At 38.0% G+C, this 19,160-nt stretch overlaps 1 protein-coding gene across 5 annotated transcripts in view; it reads right to left on the reverse strand.

Annotated features, from left to right (window-relative positions):
* Window positions 1-19,160, reverse strand: part of PDE4D (phosphodiesterase 4D) — a 1,110,708-nt gene that overhangs the window by 708,159 nt on the left and 383,389 nt on the right. The window contains exon 1 of one of the 5 annotated variants that reach the window (XM_036845543.1): window positions 10,416-10,960. The exons of 3 other annotated variants lie outside the window; for them this stretch is intronic. In XM_036845543.1, the coding sequence (XP_036701438.1) occupies window positions 10,416-10,681 (266 nt within the window). In that variant the 5' untranslated portion in view covers window positions 10,682-10,960. Of the gene's footprint in view, window positions 1-10,415; window positions 10,961-19,160 lie in introns of those variants that run through there. One more of the 5 variants, XM_036845545.1, reaches the window with a different exon arrangement.

Here is a 19,160-nt window from a genome sequence, read left to right on the forward strand (position 1 = left end):
AGACTTAAACACCAAGTTGAGGAGTATGAATTTTATCGTGTAGACAAGGGATTGGCAAACTATGACCAGTAGACCAAATCCAGCTCTTAACTGGCCCCCCTCTCAGATCTGCTGTGGGTGAAGAGCTGGCTTCCTAGATGTGACCTGGGCAGTTGTATCAGGCCTCACTCTCAGAAGTGCCCTGTGTGGGACTGAATGATCTGCTGTTGCCTTCATGAAATTCTTAATATTCTTTTGAACGAGAGTTTCTGCATTTTCATTTCACACTGAACCCTGCAAGTTAGGTAGCCGGTCCCATGTGGGTGTTCTAGTCTGGAAGTAAATTCTCCATAAGATTACGGAGGTGTAGAAAAATTGGGCTCCTAGCTTACCTCAGCTTTCACCTATTTGCACAGAGATCCTCACCGTTTTAAAAAGCCCATGTTTGTGCCCTTTGGAAGGAGAACTTGGAAACTGCCATTAGCAGGTATAGCAGTTTTCCATAGAGCAGTTCTATGCTTCTTTGCACCTCTGTAGCTACCAGGTAGGAAATTAATAATTATAGGGTGATAAAAACGGGGTACCAACACCTGACTTTCAATTGGGTAACTGGAATTACCCAATCCAAGTTCAGTGCGTTTACCTCCAACTAAGGGATTCAGATGCAAAGAACCCCTACAAAAACCGAGGTCCTTCTTCCAACAGTGGAAGTATCAGTGGTTCAGGACCACTGGGTTGATACATTAGAGAATCTGATGCACCAAGATGGTTTTAGGCATAAGGGATGTCATTTACTGAATTTAAAATGTTGACTTAAATAATGAGAGGGTTATTTCCTTCCCAAATCCTTTCAGTCATTCTTATTACCTGAAGGAGAAGGACTTAATCGGTCTTTCACATTTCTACATTACTTACTAACTGCCATTTTAAACAAAGAGAGAGCAGACCTCAGACTCAGACCCTCTAGCAGGTCATAGTATCCAGTCAAACTTGAATCTATTTAGCTTTTATTCATTGTATTTTTGTTCAATTATCTTCCATGTATGACAAATGACACTGGTTTCCAATTTATAGTAAGGATATAAAGCTTCATTTTTAAATATATAGGCTTTTAAATAAAAATATAAATCAACTAAAAAAAAATTAAATACAACACTGTACAAATGACCCACAGATGTACCTTAAACTGGGAAGGTGATACAGGAATAAGTGCACCGTTAATGACACTGCTATTGTAAGAGGGCTTTATTAAAGAAGCCTGGTTCTATTCAGAGGCGAGCTGTATAGCATTCCGCCTTGTGTGTCATCCACCTCCAATTCATCTAAGTTTTAGTTATTACTACCCATAAATCATACACTGTTCTATTTGGCACACACTCAATAGAAAGTCATAAAAAAAATCACACTGCAAATTAAAACAAATACTATAAACCTAAAGAAGGTAAACAGTAGAAATGATAATCCAAATAACCTTATTAGTCAGAAAGTTGCTTTCTTCAAAAGGTCAACAATACACACTCACCATTTGTAAGTATAAGTGTGAAATCAGCTATATAAGAAAATGAAAAAGAACCCATGTACCCTCCTAATAATAATATACAGAGGAAGCCACTTTATTTTAACGATAGCTAATTTGATCAGAGGGCTATCTCATAAGACTAATGGAAAGGAAATCGGTTGGTTTGAAATTACTGCAAGGTAAAAATGGGTATGAACTATGGACAAAATATTTACATGAAAATAACCTGCTAAATCTCTTCAAAAATTTTTTCTGTTATTCAATTTTACTTATTCTGACGATGTACTTTGGAGAAGTGGTAACTTTGTTTCTGCCAGTTCAAATTTCTCCAAATTTCATACTAAAAAAACAAACAAAAAAAAAACTGTGCAGGGTGTTTTGGGGATTTTGTTTGTTTCAAATTTCTCCTCAAAATCTTGGCATTTCTTTTATAAGCGTAAGTCTTGTGTATAATTGAACCACTATGAATTCTAAGAGATTAGAATTAGTCATAAGAGTTTAACAAGCTAATTATTCAGTAATTTACCAAGAATCATAAATATATTTACATATTTTTTCAGAAATACAACAGGCATAAATTATTTTCAAAGTATAAACTAAAAATTATTAAAATGCATATATCTGACAAATTAGTGACACCATCATATACCGATTCATTCATGTATACTAAAGTCAAATCATACCCGTCTAGGTGTGTGTAAACCCAGAACACACACTCATACACACAGGTAACAAAGTCCAAACAAATGGTTAATCATTGCGTTTGAAACTTCTTTCCACTATGGCAATCAAACACGACATCACCAGGACTTCTAGGCTGGAAGGCTATAGATCTCCCCAGGTGTTCAGCATAAGAGCCACAGCAACTGAGGGTATGTTTCTCAATTAAACAACAAGTATTCACTAAATATATGTTATACAGGTGGCACTTGGCCCCTCACAATGGATACAAAGATTGATGTATGTGAGGGTTCCTACTTTTTAGGAACTTACAGTCCAGCTGCACAGTCAAAACACACCCATGAAAAAGAAAACAGCGTAAGACAGAAAGTGTTAAATAAATGGCAACACTGCGCTCTCAGAGTTCAAGGACAGATCTCACCAAACGAAGTAGGCAACTTGGCCCTGTACACATTTGCTCCTGAAAACCCAAAGTCGAGCCATTAATCCCAATGTTTTCACTTTCTTTCCTCTCATTAAACTTTACATTTTATTTATGATATACTGGCCCAAAGAAAGCAATCTCAGAAATGCCCTTTTAAAGAAGAAAGACAGATAGCATGTACTTATGGTCCCAGAGATATTTCCATTCTGAAAGCAAGCATCATGTTAAGTCAAAGAGACCATTCCAAATGGGGGGACTGGGCAGGAAAGCTGCCGGATGACTAGGAGAGTGTTTTGAGGTCAGATGGGCTGTGGTCCTCCTGTCTGGCCACCCGGTCATTCGCAGTCAGCCTGTGAGTCAAGCCAGCTCTGGTTACCAAGCAGTTTGCTGCTCTGTTGCTTAGTGACTTGAGCCTGCAGACCATCATTTCCAGCTGGCTCTTCTGGAACCGAACCTTAATAGATTTCTGACTTAATCTTTTCTTTAGAGCTCAAGCCTTTCATGCCTTTCTCCCTGAATCACTGAAAATAAAATTACCCTCTGATTGGTTTTGTCTGGATGCCAGTTTTAGTCTAAAACTACTCTAAAACAGAATGTTTTCTGTTGACCTTAAAACCTTCCTTCATCAAGGACATATATTTCTCCTCCACATACACATATTTTTGTCAAAAAAAAAAAATGTCTACATTCATACAAGCCACAGGTGTTAAACAAATAAACTGAGATTTCACACTAAGAAAGGGTTCTGTTCCTATCCTTCTGTTAACTAACCACCATTCTGTAAAGTCATTGAATATTCACTGTTGCAGCTTTGATATATAAGCTGGGTAGGGAAATAAATGTGAATGTGATTCTTAGCCCAAAGGAAGGTAATGTTGAAAGAATACACGGTGGAGAGTTAGGCAAACCTGAGTTTAAGTTTTAAGTCAACTCACTTCATGGCTGCATAGTTGAATGATCTTGGTTATGTACCAATTTCTCTGGCCTTGGCATATGTATATGTAAAATACAGCTAATAATACTTAAATTCAACCGTGTTTGTTTTGAAAGGTTAATGTACATAAAGTATCTGACACACAGCAGGAGCTAAATCATTATTGGCTATGTTATAATAAGTCTAAGATTATAAAGTTATGTTATTATGAACCTAAAGTTTTTAGTCCAAAATGAAATCAAACAATTTGGTCTCATATCAGCTCAAGATCTCATTTTGAAAATAAGTACTTGATTTGAAATAGCTGGACAGCATTTATGTCCTTAAAATTGAATATGAAATGATTTTTTCCTGTTTTTTATATATAGTAGAAGAGATTGGTATGTTAAGATGGTATATAATTGAAGATACAGTAAAAGAAAATTTTAAATTTGAATTTTTATTATTATCTACAGATTTCCACATTTCCTACCCTAAATCATGGCTTCCAGATGGTGTCCTAGAGTGAATACCACCAATGCTTTCATCTTGAAGGTCCTGCAGCCTTTTTATGAGCCACAGAATTATTAAAGCACTCTGTCCCCTGTTTTTACCCATGAGGCATACACCTCAGTAGCTTACAGCAGCAAGTTGGAACTTCTTTTTAATTACTTATCTTAAATGTACTGTGGTTTGTTATCACTTTGTAAACTTCATTAGTCAGTTTCTTACTTGTAAATATCAAATGCCTCTATAGCCATATGACTTATGAATAGAAAGTCTACAATTCAAAGAGGTTGAGTAACTAAGGTCAAATATTAAGTGTCAGCAGAGCTGGAAATACATGGCTTCCACTATGCTAAACTCCTCAGAGTTTAAAAACATGATTTTTTTCAAAAGCAAAACCATTAAAAAACAACGACATAACTTTGCCACACGGCTGACAATAAAGCTTCTTCCTGAAACTGCTACTTGAAGAACAATTTTGGTAGCTTCCTGTCTAAGGAAAAAAAAAAAAAGTGCTGAAGCTCTGAAGCTCAATTAATTACCTAACCTCACAGGAGCTTGTTATTTATAAAGAAATTTATATAAAGAATAACTTTTAAAATTAAAGCTATGGTTTAAAAATTATTTTAATGAACTTTGAGATTCAATTTTTTACTTTCTTCTCATTCAGCATTTCTACCAAGTTTATAAAAGAGACTGTGCTTTTGCTTGGAAGTAGTTTCACCACTAGTATTGACAGAATTGACTTTGGCTGGTACAGATACACTTAATCTCTTTTCTCTTTAAGATAAATGTCAAAGGTCACAGAAAGTACATATGAGTAATAAATTGCCATGTTATTTCATTGTTTTCATTTTCCTCAGTAACTATTTGTCACATTTTTATTTTGTAATTTCTTAAATATCATAAAGGCAACTGACAAGTTTTTAAGATGAATATCTTCCGTGGGGTCTTCTGATTTTAGGAAAGGCTAAGCATGCTTTTCAAAAGTTACAGATACCCTTGACTTGCAGTGCCCCAAGATTCCTGGGGAAGACACACAGCCAATTACACCAGAGACACAGCTAAAGACTCAGCCAACTGGCTCCACCTAACCTGCTGGCATTACTTCCTGTTGTGTGTCCCAGAAAATTTCCCCCAGAAACTTCCTCCCCACCTCCTCATATCACAGTATAACCACAGCCTACCTCTGGGTTCCCAGCTCCTAGGAGAGCACCAGCAATGCCCTTCTCTGGGTATGCTCAACATAAGGGGCAGAGAGAAGATAACCTTAAAGTTAAGTCAGGCAAATGTAGGAGAGTTGGAACAAAGAAGAAAGAGTCTCAAATAGAACACCTAAATAATAGCTTTGAAAATCTACTTGGGTGTGTGTGGAGGTGTGTTTGTGTGTGACCTATAAACTCTCTAAATGGCTGGATTTCTTCTTTATAGGTGATAAAGGGTTTCTGGATCCTTCTGAAACTTGAAGAAAATTTATAGTGTATTTCTCTCTTAAACAACAACCATGAGAGCAACTGTAGTTGCTGAAGAAATTATGGCTCAAGAAAGCAAATGTTTACTTTTAAACATGAGCAATTTTATATCCAATGCCCAGTAAAGAGAAATTTATAATAAACAAAAATTATAGCCCAAAACACTTAGCTAGCTCCCTGAAAATCTTTAAGATTTTCTAAACGTCTCCTGAAAAACGCCTTTCAAAAATCCACCTAAAGAAATTATTTTGTTGTTTAAGGACGTTACTAACCGCTTCTTCTACTTTTGGATATGTTGTAATTAAAAACACACACACATACACAGAAATTTTAAAGATAAGACACGTGGTATTACCTGGATAGTATCTTGCCCAAAGAAATCCTATTGCCTAGTATCACTTATGCACTCTAGAACACGTTCCTTCATTTGGTGCACAGAACCCAGTGTAAAGTGAGGAAAAAAAACTGAAAAATATAAAGATTTGCCTGACTGATTTTCCGGAAATAAACTTAACACTGAAAGTTTTCTTAACCAGAAATTCCGCTGACGTTCATGTTGACATCAGAGGGAATTCCCTACTCTGATGAAAACAGAGTCTGGTCTATAATCACTAGACTACAAAGTACTAGACATTAAGTAAAAATGGTAAAACAAAGTGGTGAGAAGCATGAATACAAGAGGGTCCTAATCTAACACACAGCACCAGATCGAACACCAGTGTTCAATGAACATTAGCTAGGGATATAATTATTACTAAAAACATTGTCCCATCCACAAACAACTGACAGGGTAACCGTTTAAAAATGTAGACATGAGCCTAAAGATTCAGGCTGAGCAAGACTGGATTAATGGACACATAATAAAGAAAATATTAGCTTATATAATGACCCTCATTAAGTGTCTGTCCCTGTGCAAAACACTTTAATTTACACATAATTGTACTTAATAAAACCACAACACCAAGTGGATACGATTACTATTCCCAGGAAATTGGGTAACAGAGAAACAAGCCTATGTTAAGCAACTTGTTCAAAAATCACACTAGTAAACGGGAAGTCAAAATTTAAACGAAAGTAATCTGACTTCTTCTCAGATGCTCTCTGTCCAAGAGTCACACAGCACCTGGAGTATTGTATCAATTCAGTAAAATACTCTTTAAATGGGTTGTGAAAATCCAAGTGAAGTCTGGTTTAGAACAACCAGGATCAACCTGGTAACTACAGCATATAAACGTGAAATAACCTAGGATGTTTAGTTAAGAAAAGAGAATAATTTTTAAAAAACATGATAACACTGACATTACTGATTAATGGGTGTGCCAAGATGAATAGAGCAGGGTTCTGGCTCTCTGATGGGTTATTCTAAGCCTCTTGCGTTAAGGGCTAAGTTATGGAAGACAGGAGAGATTCAAGCTGTGGGGTTTTCAAAGCAGATCCAGGGGGACTTCCCTGGTGGTGCAGTGGTTAAGAAACCACCTGCCAATGCAGGGGACTAGGGTTCGAGCCCTGGTTCAGGAAGATCCCACATGTCACAGAGCAACTAAGCCCATGCGCCACAACTACTGAAGCCCACACACCACAACTACTGAAGCCCGTGCGCCTAGAGCCCGTGCTCCGCAACAAGAGAAGCCACCGCAAGGAGAAGCCCTTGCATCGCAACGAAGAGTAGCCCCCGCTCGCCACAACTAGAGGAAGCACACGTGCAGCAACAAAGACCCAACGCAGACGAATAAAAAAAAAAAAGCAGATCCAGGAACCAAGGATGACAATTACAAGGAAGGAGATTTCAACTGTATGTAAGCAAGGACTTCCCAGTCACTAAACTTGTCAAAAAATAGAATTGCTCTGTAAAATCCTCATCCAGGAGGTATGCAGAGATGTTAAAGGACCAGTCACCATAGATGTTACTCTATGAATTTAACTATGGTATAGAGGGTGAACCAGTAGCCGTTACTGCATTGTGACTGACATGGGTGGGCTGTTCACCAGATGTTTTACCTTATTCCTGGCAACATGGCTGAGATAGGTTTCCCAGCCTCCTTTGCAGTTATATGTGGCCACAGGACTGAGTTCTATCTGGGGAATACTGGGATAAGTAATGTGTGCACTCCTAGACCTGCCTCATAAAAACTCATGAATGCCATCTTCTGTGCTCTTTCCCCGGATTCAGCTGAGCCTGGCAAACTTGGAAACCATGTGTTACCAATAGAAGAACCGCAAGATGGTAGAACCCGGGGTCCCTGAATTACCCCAGGGCAGGCTAGCTTGCCACGAGAAGCAGAAGCAAGAAATAAACATTTACTGTGTCAATCCACTAAGATTTGGAGAGTATGTTGTAGAGCAAAATGTTTACCTGAACTTAATCAGATGCCTTCCAATATGATTTTTTCTACTGTAGTGTAAATAATTTGAAACCAAGGAACAGCTCTTGTGCAACTTTGTGATCAGTAGGTACAAGCTAAACACTTTGGACTCAATAGGTATTAAATACATGCATATCGAATGGAAAGGAATATCAAGTATAGGGACCAACGTTCTGAGGCAGGAACACACGTGGTGTGTATTTAAATGGCTGATCATTTAATTTAGGAGGAGGGGAGGATTTGACTATAGCTGTGGTAGTAGCAGCAGTTTAGACAGGAAAATATATATATATATAAGCAGCGCAATTTGGAATAAATTTTTAAAATTCTGGATCATGCTTAGTCCAAGTAATGAAAGCACAGATGGAACGTTATTTGTCGAAAGATGCCTGTGGATATTATGAACGTCTTGCGGTTTGTTGAACCAGTAAGGAAAATGTGAGGTACTCTTTCCAACTCCCTTGCTGGATGCTTTTTTATCCATGAGGGATATTGTCTCCCCTTCGTTACTGAGAATTGGTATCATGATTTTTTCTTTTTCATGTCCATTGCTCTTTTGATGCCTCCCTCATCTGCTGGAGACCTGATACACCACAATGAAAGATCGGCAGAAATTGTGACCTTGGAGTTTCTCCAAACAGCATCAGAAAAGGAAGTGCCAGAAATTTCAGAAGAAAGCCTGTTTTCATGAGATTTCCTGCCTTCCTTACATCTCAACATGTCCAAATAGTTCCGATAACCTTCAGTTGAACTCGAGGTTGCTTCGCTCAGATAGAAATCAGGCGTCTGAGTGGAGGCTTACTCATTTAGCAACAGGTACAATTTAGGAACTATAATTAAAAAGGCATCTCAACCAAAAGGGACATTGCATACCAAAATTCTGGCCCTGACCCTGTCTGAACTCCAGCCAGCTTTCCTGCTCTGGCACCTGATGCTCGGTCTCAAGCCGTCCCTCTCCTCAGGGCATCTCCTAGTGTTCATCTATGCCTTTCATTCACTGCTTATCTCTGACAAATTCTTTCAACAGTATCTTCCTCAGAGAGAAGTCATCTTTTTCCATCATTTCTTTAAGACTGAAAAAAATCAGTGTTTGTCTTACCCCTCTTACAAGCATTGTATCTAACTAAACTTAGAAATGCCACTTAGTTAAAATCTTGGGGAAAATAAGAACTAAACTTAGAAATGCCACTTAGTTAAAATCTTGGGGAAAATAAGAACACTTCCTCTATCAGAGATCTAGCTATTTAAAATGACAATTCTGAGGTCAGACATTTCTTTGGGTGGGTCATGCCTTTTATTTCCTTTGTTGCCTATTTTCATCTATGACATGAATGCATTCCTGGGTAGGGCCATGTGGCTTAAGTTTAGATTTTGATTCTATTTCTTGCTGCTTCTTTCCTAGGAGTCTTGATTCTGGTTTTTTGGGGATTTTTGTTTGTTTGTTTGCTTGTTTTGGTTCTGTTTTCTTTTGTTTTTTCCATTCCTGGCATACTCTTTCGTGTTCTATGGAAAAGCTGTACAAAAATCATTCAGTCAGTTTCTCAACTAACATACTCGTTATTTTTTTCTGTTATGTCTGTTTTCTTCATCATAATTAATATTCATTTTGCCAAAATGTGGAAGTAGTGCATAGAACCTACTACTGCCTAAAATTAACCAACTGTGTATCACAGACCCCTCTTTCTCTGATCACAGCCTAAAATTGCCTCTTTTCAGGCAGAAACACCATAATAAGCTCACACAATGATTTATTTTAATATTTGTTTTTACAAGAGCATGAAAATATCAAGAATCGTCTAGAAACCTACGTGGTACCATATACATAAAACAAATTCACCTGTTATATAGAAGATAAAAACATTCATAAAGAAAATAAAAATATTGACAAAATAGTCAAAGAATTCAAATTCAAAGAACACGGCAGTATTACCGAGTACCAGCCTGCAACTTTCTGCACGGCATTCCTAAACCCACTGAAAAGGCACGTTGAGATTACAAATATATTAAAGTCAGTAGTTAGGAGGGGTTTTACCTGGACACAGCATTACACACATACACACACCCACACACACACACACACACACACACACACTCCATACACATCTCTGTTTAATTGGGGATCATGCCGAAAAGAGAACAAACTATGATTTTCCTCCTCTCCTTTCTGGTCCTTTCTTTCCTAGGCTGTTGCAGGACCTGGCAGGATTACTAGCTTAAGAATTCAAAGAAACGCCACCACATCGGTAGAGGGGAAAAAAAAAAAAACAACCCTGCATTCTTATTTGACATCTGGAATTCAGTTTTCTTGTAGGAACTTGCAATAGGAATTGAACTTTGAGAACCACCCACCTCAAAGGCTCCTATTACCAATCTCAAGGATTCCTGCCCCGACTTGGACATCTGTGGGATTTATTAAAGTAGATTACTTCCGATAAATCACGGGTCAGGAGTGAAGACGAAGACGCTTCCCTCCCTACCCCTAAAGCGAAAGGCGGGAGGCGCAAAAATCACCCAGGGGCACCTGGCCACCATGTCTGATAATCCGTGCAAACCTTACCACGTATGTGCCACTGTGAACCGCCGCTGTTTGGGGATGTTGCTACTGAGAAGCATCCTGCGCAGGAGCCTGGGGGAGTTTCTCGGCGAAATCACCGGTGAGAGCTTGGGAGAAACCGATTTCTTTGCTGTCTTGGACTTCTCGTGCTGCAACAGGTTTTCCCGCAAGGATTTCACAAGATCCTCGTTCAGCCAGGGGTTTGGACAATGCGGATTATCCACTTCAGGGACTGTTAAGGTGTCCGGGCTTGCCGTCTGCTGAGCCATTTTCCCGGTCAACTTTGTACAGTTGGCAACGATCCAGGGCAACGTGGTTCCCTGGCCTCTTTCCAGTGATTGCCTTCCTCGGACTCTCGGGGAGACGTCCGGGGAAGCAGGTCGGATCGAGCCGCTGCTAGTTCATTCGGTCGCCTGCCTCAGTCTCTCGGCGGAGACTGGGCTGGGAGTAGAGGAGGCGAGCGCACGCCACGGCGGAAGCCTCTTGAACGTCACCCCTCCTCTGCCGATCCCCTGCCAAAGATCACCGCCGAGCTCGCGGGGCAGAGGAACATGGAGGGAAGCCACGGCGAGCGAGGCTTTTGTCCGCGCTACAAGGCAGCCTGTTAAACTATTGGAACTAATGCGCCGCAGCTGCTCCTGTGACTTCTGCTTATGTACATAACAAGTCCTGGGGGGAGGGCTTAACCATCAGATGCCAGCTGCTGGTTGTTTGGCTACTCTTTCCATTTGCTCATTCCTGAATCCAAAGGAGAGAAAAACTTAGAACTTGACCTTCCTCTCCCGCAAGGTCTATTTATCTCCCTTCGGTCCGCGTTCATAAAAGAAATTGCTAGTCCCTGGTTTTTATAAGGAGAGAATAAACAAACGTGAGCTAGACAAGGAGAAATACATCCCTGTTGGCTAAACTCAATCTGATGCACCTTCTAAAACAAATCCCAAGAGAATAAAATGAACTCTTTCTTTTCCTCCCTCTTCCTCTCTAGTTAGAAACCAAACAAAAGGTTTCAAAATACCGCATATGGAACACATTACCGGTTGTGTTGTGTTGTTTAGCCTTGCTAATGAAGGCCCTTTCAAAGCGTGGAACAACACACTTACCTACACGAATGGTGTTTGTTATCTCTTTGCATTTAAACTGATGATCCTCCAGAGGAACAGATTGTTTTCATAGGGGACTAAAAATGATTTTAGAGTTTCAATTATTGCTTATGGTATATATACATTTTTATTCAATTATAGAAGAAATAAATCTAGCTTTTCATAGTTATTTCCTTAAATGTTTTTAATGTAAGATTTGTATTCGTGGTCAGAATAGCTTCAACAAACTTACTCAAAGGAGGTTTAAAATAAAAGAGAAGATATTATTTCTTACCTATTTAGTTTGCTACTGGAGAAAAAATGTAAATATTACAATAATTCAAGTAAGTAGATGATAAGGCCTGTTAAATCTCATTATATGGACACCAGAAGTGTAAACATTAGAACTGAATTTGGAAGGGAATCCAAACCTTTGATTATAGATGCCCCCAGCAGCCTAGTGATGCTACAGACAGCTCAGGATGGAAATCAAATCACATATCTCAGGATCTAAGAAAATATTTTTTAAAAATTTAAAACACAGTAACTTAAGAAGGAGTTAGGAAATGCAGAATAGAATAGTCTGACTGAATTTTTTTTTTTGGTTTCTACAATTACTATTAGGTCAATTCTAAGAGTTCCTCCTACCTTCTTCCCTGGTTGTTCCACCTTAAGTTTTAATTTCTTGCCTTTAAAATGTTACAGAAAAGGATACTCTGATGTTCTGTTCACAGAAGCACAGGGTCACCACTTGGTGTACCTATAATAATTTAATGAGACACATGTACCATGACTTAATCAGAAAATTTGTTTTATACACCCACACACTTAAGTAATAATTAAAATGAATAGCCAATTTCTGTAAAATGGGCTGAGGGCCTGACAATTACATTAGGAGTTGTGCAAAACAGGTATGCGTAAGCTTGCTTACCCTCAAAGAGTTTATAATTTAATGGAAAGGACTACACTATGCTCAGAAAAAGACACCAGAGGACCTAAAAAATGAAATTATCAGGGGCAGAAAAATACAATGAGAATGGTGTACATAAGTAAAGAGGGAATGCTGAGTTGCAGTAAAGCTTGAAGAGGGGAAAGATAAAAAATTAATGGAAAGGATATTAAGAAAGAAGTGTACTCCAGATGAGGAATTAGAATGTGCAATTCCAATAAAGAAGAAGTGAGCAAGTTTTGTTCAAAAAGAAAAAAAAATTGAAATCAGTAGGTATAAACCCTGTTCAGGTTTGTAGAAATAAAAAATTCAGGTAACAGGATAAAGTGAGAAAGAAACAGTAGGCAGTAAACTGACATGGCAAAAAAAAGAAAGAAAAACTTCCCACTTTCTAAAGACTTTGTTTCATTCAACAAACACTTGTGGGCATTTGTTTTGTGCTAGGCACTATATGGAGTGCGCTAGGATATTTAAAGGTTAGTCCCATGCTGTCCCTGCCCTCTAGGAGTTTATAATCCAGTAGTGCAGATAAAGTGCAAAACAATTGGCATGACAAAGTGTAGCCCAGGTACCCAGAGGAGAGCCTGGAAGCTGAAGATATTTAAATGCCTGGCTCTAAGTAGAGAAAAGTGATTCTCAGTGACCAAATAAAGGGATTGACATGACTGAGAATGATATAGGATCTATGTTGGGAAATTCACTGAGTTCAGAGAATTCTAGGTTCTAGTTCTTGCTTACAGTGACCTTCCCTTAAGAGGAGTAAAATATTTACACGCTAAGCTTCTCATAATTGGCATGCCATGTGGATGCTCAAAGAGATTGGGCACTTTGTGGATGATCGCAACTAAGCTGAAATAGAAGATACAACACTATTCTATTAACAAATCATTGAGAGTTGTGGTTAAACGCGGACTAAGACTGAAAAAGGCGTTCTGCAAATCTCCCATTGCTTGGTGCATGTTAAAGGGTTCCACTGTAGAAGCAGAATTGTCTACCTCTGTACAGCTGCCCATATTCTATCATTATTTGTTCAATTTCCTGACATCTACAATTACCCTCCTGAAGGCCCCCCAATGATTTATGGCATGCATGCTCCTTTTTGAAAATAAAATTAATTTGGTTTTGAGAATTCTTTGCCACCTCCTTGAAATAGCTTGAAAAACCCTGCAGTGTTACAAAATCATGCTTGAAAATAACTGCCTTGGGAAAAGCACACATCGTAAAGTTCTGAAGATAACCAGGTGGGGGAGGCCTGGATAAATTGGCAATTCTCTTTATAATAATGCAGAAGGTCAGAGGAATTCTTCCAACAGGAGGACTACACAGCTTGCTTTTTCTTTCTTTTTTTTTAACAAAATCTTTTAAAAACTAGCTGCCAGAAACTTTTCCGAAAAACACAGTACTGTAAGTGACAGCCAAATAAGGCCTTAGATTTTAATGAGTGGAAAATTGAAAGTGGGAGAAATGTTTTGATAAAAGCACCCACGCCTAGAACAGCAGATAACATCTCTTAATTTAACAAAAGTTTTCCTAGATACCTTTTCGTGGATTTTCAAAATCTGTTTTTTTAGCTTCTTTGGAATCTTGAAAGCATTTATTTAATTAATTATTCATAAGCAGCAAAACAAATAAGAAATAAGATTTGCACAGGTTCTGGGACAATGACTTAAAAGTGTGCCTTTGCTTAGGTAAGATCAAGCAAGGCTGGATTTCTCACAACTGAAAGGGAGCAATGGTGCAGCTAATTCAAAAGAATGGATAAATTAAAATGAGTTGTACTTGACTATGGAATGCATTGTATGTTTCTCCCAACCATGTTTTAGTTAGGTAAATAGTGAGTTAAAATGAGACTGCTTTTTAAATTGTCCACAGGATGTGGTCCATGGAAATGATCTGATAGTGGGAGAGATTATGTTGTCTAGCAGTTAAGAGGGTATGTATGGAACCCAAAAGCATGTTTTGAACCCCAGCTATGATACTTACTAGCTGTGTACTTGTCTATGGCTTAGTTCCTCATGTGTGAAACAGAATGAGAATAATAGCTATTGCATAAGAATGCTGCAAAGATTTAATGTGTTAACACCCATGATACCAAGTGTATGAAGAGTGCCTGGTACAGGATAAACACCCAGTAAATGAAACCTGCCACTAACTGACACAAGGAACTTACAGAAATTTATTTACACGTAGTAGATACCAACTATGTACCAGGTATTTTGCATTTTCTTTCATTTAATTCTTGCAATAACCCTTAGGGTGTTATTTCATTAACACTGTTTTACTGAAGAGGTCATAAGGAGGTTAAGTAACTTACCCAAAGTCATTAGTTCAACAGTGCACAACAGAGGTTTGTCTATGAAGTCCCAGGGCCTCTTATTTCAACTCTGTATCAAACCACCCCGAAAGGAAAGCTGATTTAATATTTAAAATCAATGATGCATATTTCTATGGAAAATAGTAGAAATCTGAGTGCCCAAGCTCTTGGTTTAGTTAACACTAAATTCTGGCTTCTCTTGGGACATATATGGTGACAGCCTGTGAAGCCTGCCAAGTCATGAAATTCTTACAGAGACATGGTATTCAAGTGAGGGCAGCTTCAGGTGGAATTCCTGAGTGTTTCTTCATCTATATGCCTGTACTTCTTTGATATGAAGGTGCTTTCATTAAACTCCATGGTAGTTTTCCACTTTACAAAATTATATACTTGAAAATTATTTTATTTTATATTTTCAATGTGATTATTTTTTATTTTGAATTTATAGCCTTATAAATTCTGATGAAAAATTATATTATCCCCATATCTAAAAGCACATCTGAACATTGTAGAGTAGGGCTTTCAAATCATCATTATCATTGAACATCTATTAGGTACTGAGCTGGTTGGCAGAGATTAAAAACAGTAAAGTATCTATTTGAAAATAAAAGATATATACAACCCCTCCAACAGAGAAAGTAAATGATAAATATCAAACTAATAATAGAAACAATCAGTGCCTCAAAGATTTAAACGAGTAACCTATATATATCTAGACCAGTGGAAAATAACTCAAAGAAGAAGCAGGACTTAAATTAGGCCTTAAAAGAAAGTACATGTGGGGCTTCCCTGGTGGCGCAGTGGTTGAGAATCTGCCTGCCAATGCAGAGGACGCGGGTTCGAGCCCTGGTCTGGGAAGATCCCACATGCCGCGGAGCAACTCGGCCCGTGAGCCACAATTACTGAGCCTGTGCATCTGGAGCCTGTGCTCGGCAACGAGAGGGGCCACGATAGTGAGAGGCCCGCGCACCGCGATGAAGAGTGGCCCCCGCTTGCCACAACTAGAGAAAGCCCTCGCACAGAAACGAAGACCCAACAAAGCCATACATACATACATACATACATAAAAAGAATGTAAGCAGACAAGAATAGCATTAAAAAAAAAAAAAAAAGCAAAATAATTAAAAAAAAAAAGAAAGTACATGTGGAAAAAGAATAATAAGATATTTTGGGGGGGGTAAATAGTCTAGCGGGGGTGAGAGGTGTTGGATTTGTAGACTTCTATGGAAAATCAGTAAAATTTATGTATTTTGGAGGTAGCTAAATAATATACAGAGAGATTCAAATAAGAATAATTTGGTGGCAATATGTATTATAATTTGGAGACGGATGATTCTGAAGACTGCATATTGTCAGAGTTCTGTTTCAATATAAATTTGTGTAGAAATGGAAAGATAGGAGCTAATCACATAAGAATTCGAAGGATTTGTTCCTTGGCTATACATGAGCATTCAGGTCAATACGGAAGTCAAAAATAGATTAGATTTTCCTTAACTTAATCAATTATACATTCCATCTAATTAAGTGTGGTTCACTTAAATATTCAATAAAATATTAGAGCTATATTTTGAGCAGACAATGTCTTCTTCCAAGCTCCATTCATTTTAATAAAAAGATTAAATGGGTTTTGTTACTAGATTAAATCTAGTTAAGTGGGCTTTTTTCCCCCCTAGGTTAAAGCTAAATGTTAGGGATCTATCTATTGAAATAGTAAGCTAACATTTAATTTGAAAGAAAAGTTACCATTTTATAGGGCACAATTTATACCAGCAACATAAACACAGCATGTTTGTTTTATTTCTGAGAAAAAAACTGCGACACAAGACTCAAGACTCCTTTTCTCCTGATATGGTCACTTAAAAAAGCTTCCAATACTAGAATTCCTCTTGATTACTCTGCTAAAATGAAATTCCTCTTGATTACTCTGCTAAAATGAAACACTAGAATGCTCTCTCTAAGCATTAGTCAAACTTCAATAAAGACAATAGGTTTTGATGGCCACTAAAATTTTAACAAAATATGTGATATTTCTGGGTCTTCTTTCAATGAGAAGAATAGCCAGGCATTTTGCCTTCAACTTGCAGACAAAAAAATCCCCTATTCCACTATATCTATAGTGGATTATTCCCTAGCATACTGAATGAGTGAGCAATTCACTAGATTTAAGTGCAAAACCAACTACCCTAAGCACAAGCACTTTGCATCGTTACTTAATTTGGTCATCATAATCATTCTAATGAGGCAGGTACTACTACCTTCATTTTAAAGTTGAGAAAACTGAGGCGCCAAAATTTAATGACTTCCTTAAGGTCATACACTCAGTAGGTAATAGAGTTGGGATTTTAAAGCAGATAGTCCAAGTCCAGAGCCCATGCATGTAACCACTGCACTAGACTGCCTTTGTGTTTTTAAAAAATAAAAGTCAAGCCAATTAATAGAGAAACTCTTAGCAAAATGAATTCAAGTAACTTGATATGTGCAAACCTAATCTCTACAAAATATCCGTCACAACAGTTTTTGAAGTAAAAATATTTCCAAGCCCCAATCAATGCCCATTAGTAATGGTATTTTGAGGCTCTGACAGATATTTCTTCATAACCGAAAGATCTCCAAACTCCCCAAAATTGTCCATTGTATTGCAAACAATGGACATTGAATGGACAAAAGAACGTGGGTAGACTTTCAGAGTCTTTTGCTGTTTTTGTGCACATAATAGACATGTTAGTGAACAAAATCCAACATGTATCCTAAACTCAGAGGAATGTAACACAACGGTGATCTATTCAAAGCTCGACACCTGGGAACACATTTCCTCGTCTCTGTTTTTCAGTCTCTGTACCCATCCCCCAAAGGCCCCAGGAAAGGATTTTTAAAGTCTTTCTCTAGTTAGCATAATATAACTAGAAAGCATCCCTCTGACCCTGACACATAACATCTGTTTCAGTCCTTCTGTTTTTTGGATATGGTGTTTAGGAGACAAAGTAGTGTATTTCACTGAAAGTCCATAATTCAGAGGTTTATAATTGTAGCTGGCAATTTGTTTTTTTTAAAGTTTAACATATTTAGACAATGATCCTTCATAAGCAAATCGTGTTTTCAGGGATGACACTTTTCATGTCTAACTGTAAGGAACCTTCTGAGACCTAGTCATTCATTGGGATGCTGTACAAAAGGCATCACAGAAACCAGAGTTTTGGTCCCAGTTCTGTAAGTAACTAGCTAAGTCACCCTGAACAAGTTCATTCACTTTCACCGGAACTTAGTTGTCTTCTTAAGAGTCCTATAACTTGACTAGGGTTTTATAATGCACAAAAAGAAAATTAAATGCTGTCTTCAGTGGCAAGTTTCAGTTGCCGTTGAAGAAAAACTGTTATCAAGTGTATCCTGAGGCACTATGTCCTCTTCCATTTGCATGTAGTGATGGTATGTGCCACAGATGGTGCTTTTAAAGGAGAAATGGAAAAGATAAATTTAATATTTACGAAATTGAAGATGGAAAATAAGAGTGTGCTGCACAAACCAGGTGCCTTACTAATGCTTTTATGGCCCTGAAACTTGAGAAAATTCCTTCCCTAACTAGGTAAAAAAAATTGTTCTGACATCTGAGTCACAGCTTGGGAGACAGAGTGGGAGAGCAATGCCTAAGTTAACTTAATATTTGGAATCAAAGCATTGTTTTACTTCTAAAATAGTGAAACTACAAAGATAGGTATATTCACTGTTACATAATGTTAGATTTTCTAAAACTTCAGGGCTGAACTCACGTTTTAGGCAATAAGAGAAACTTGTGCACTCACATTTCACAAAGACTAGTTTGGGCCAATTTTCATGTGTTGCATGGGGAAAAAAAGCATTTTGTGATTAAAAAAAATATATATATATACATGGGGCTGAGTTGAATATAATTAAATAGGTTTCCCATTTCCTCGCAATAAGATCTCTAAGTCTTTTAATACGCTAATATGATTTATGAAAGCACACTTGCTTGGCTCTGAATCCACTGCATCTTCCGGCATGTCCAGAGATGGGTATTCCCAGGAACCCTTACCTGGACTTACTACAAACATCTTCTTGAACGTAGCTGATAGATAATATGAACCTTCCTTGGCTTTTGTTATGCTGCTTTCTTTTTTTCTACTGAACTGCAGTCAAACAGAATGCTTTCAACAGAACTATGAGTAGTCGAGGTGCTGCCCTGGTTCCACCCTCTATTAGACTCAAGGTAATTGTTATGCTTCTGCTCTGAGGCTAATTCTGTCCTCCTCTTGAATTTGCATATCTATGTCCCCTTGTAAAAGGCATACCTTTAGCAGAGGCTATGAGATAGCTATGAGATATCTTTATGAGATAGACAGAGGCTGTAAGAGGCTATGACATAGCTGGGGTTGTGAGTCTAAATAACAACC

This window comes from Balaenoptera musculus, chromosome 3 (assembly GCF_009873245.2).
Source record: "Balaenoptera musculus isolate JJ_BM4_2016_0621 chromosome 3, mBalMus1.pri.v3, whole genome shotgun sequence".
NCBI classification, from domain to species: Eukaryota; Metazoa; Chordata; class Mammalia; order Artiodactyla; family Balaenopteridae; genus Balaenoptera; species Balaenoptera musculus.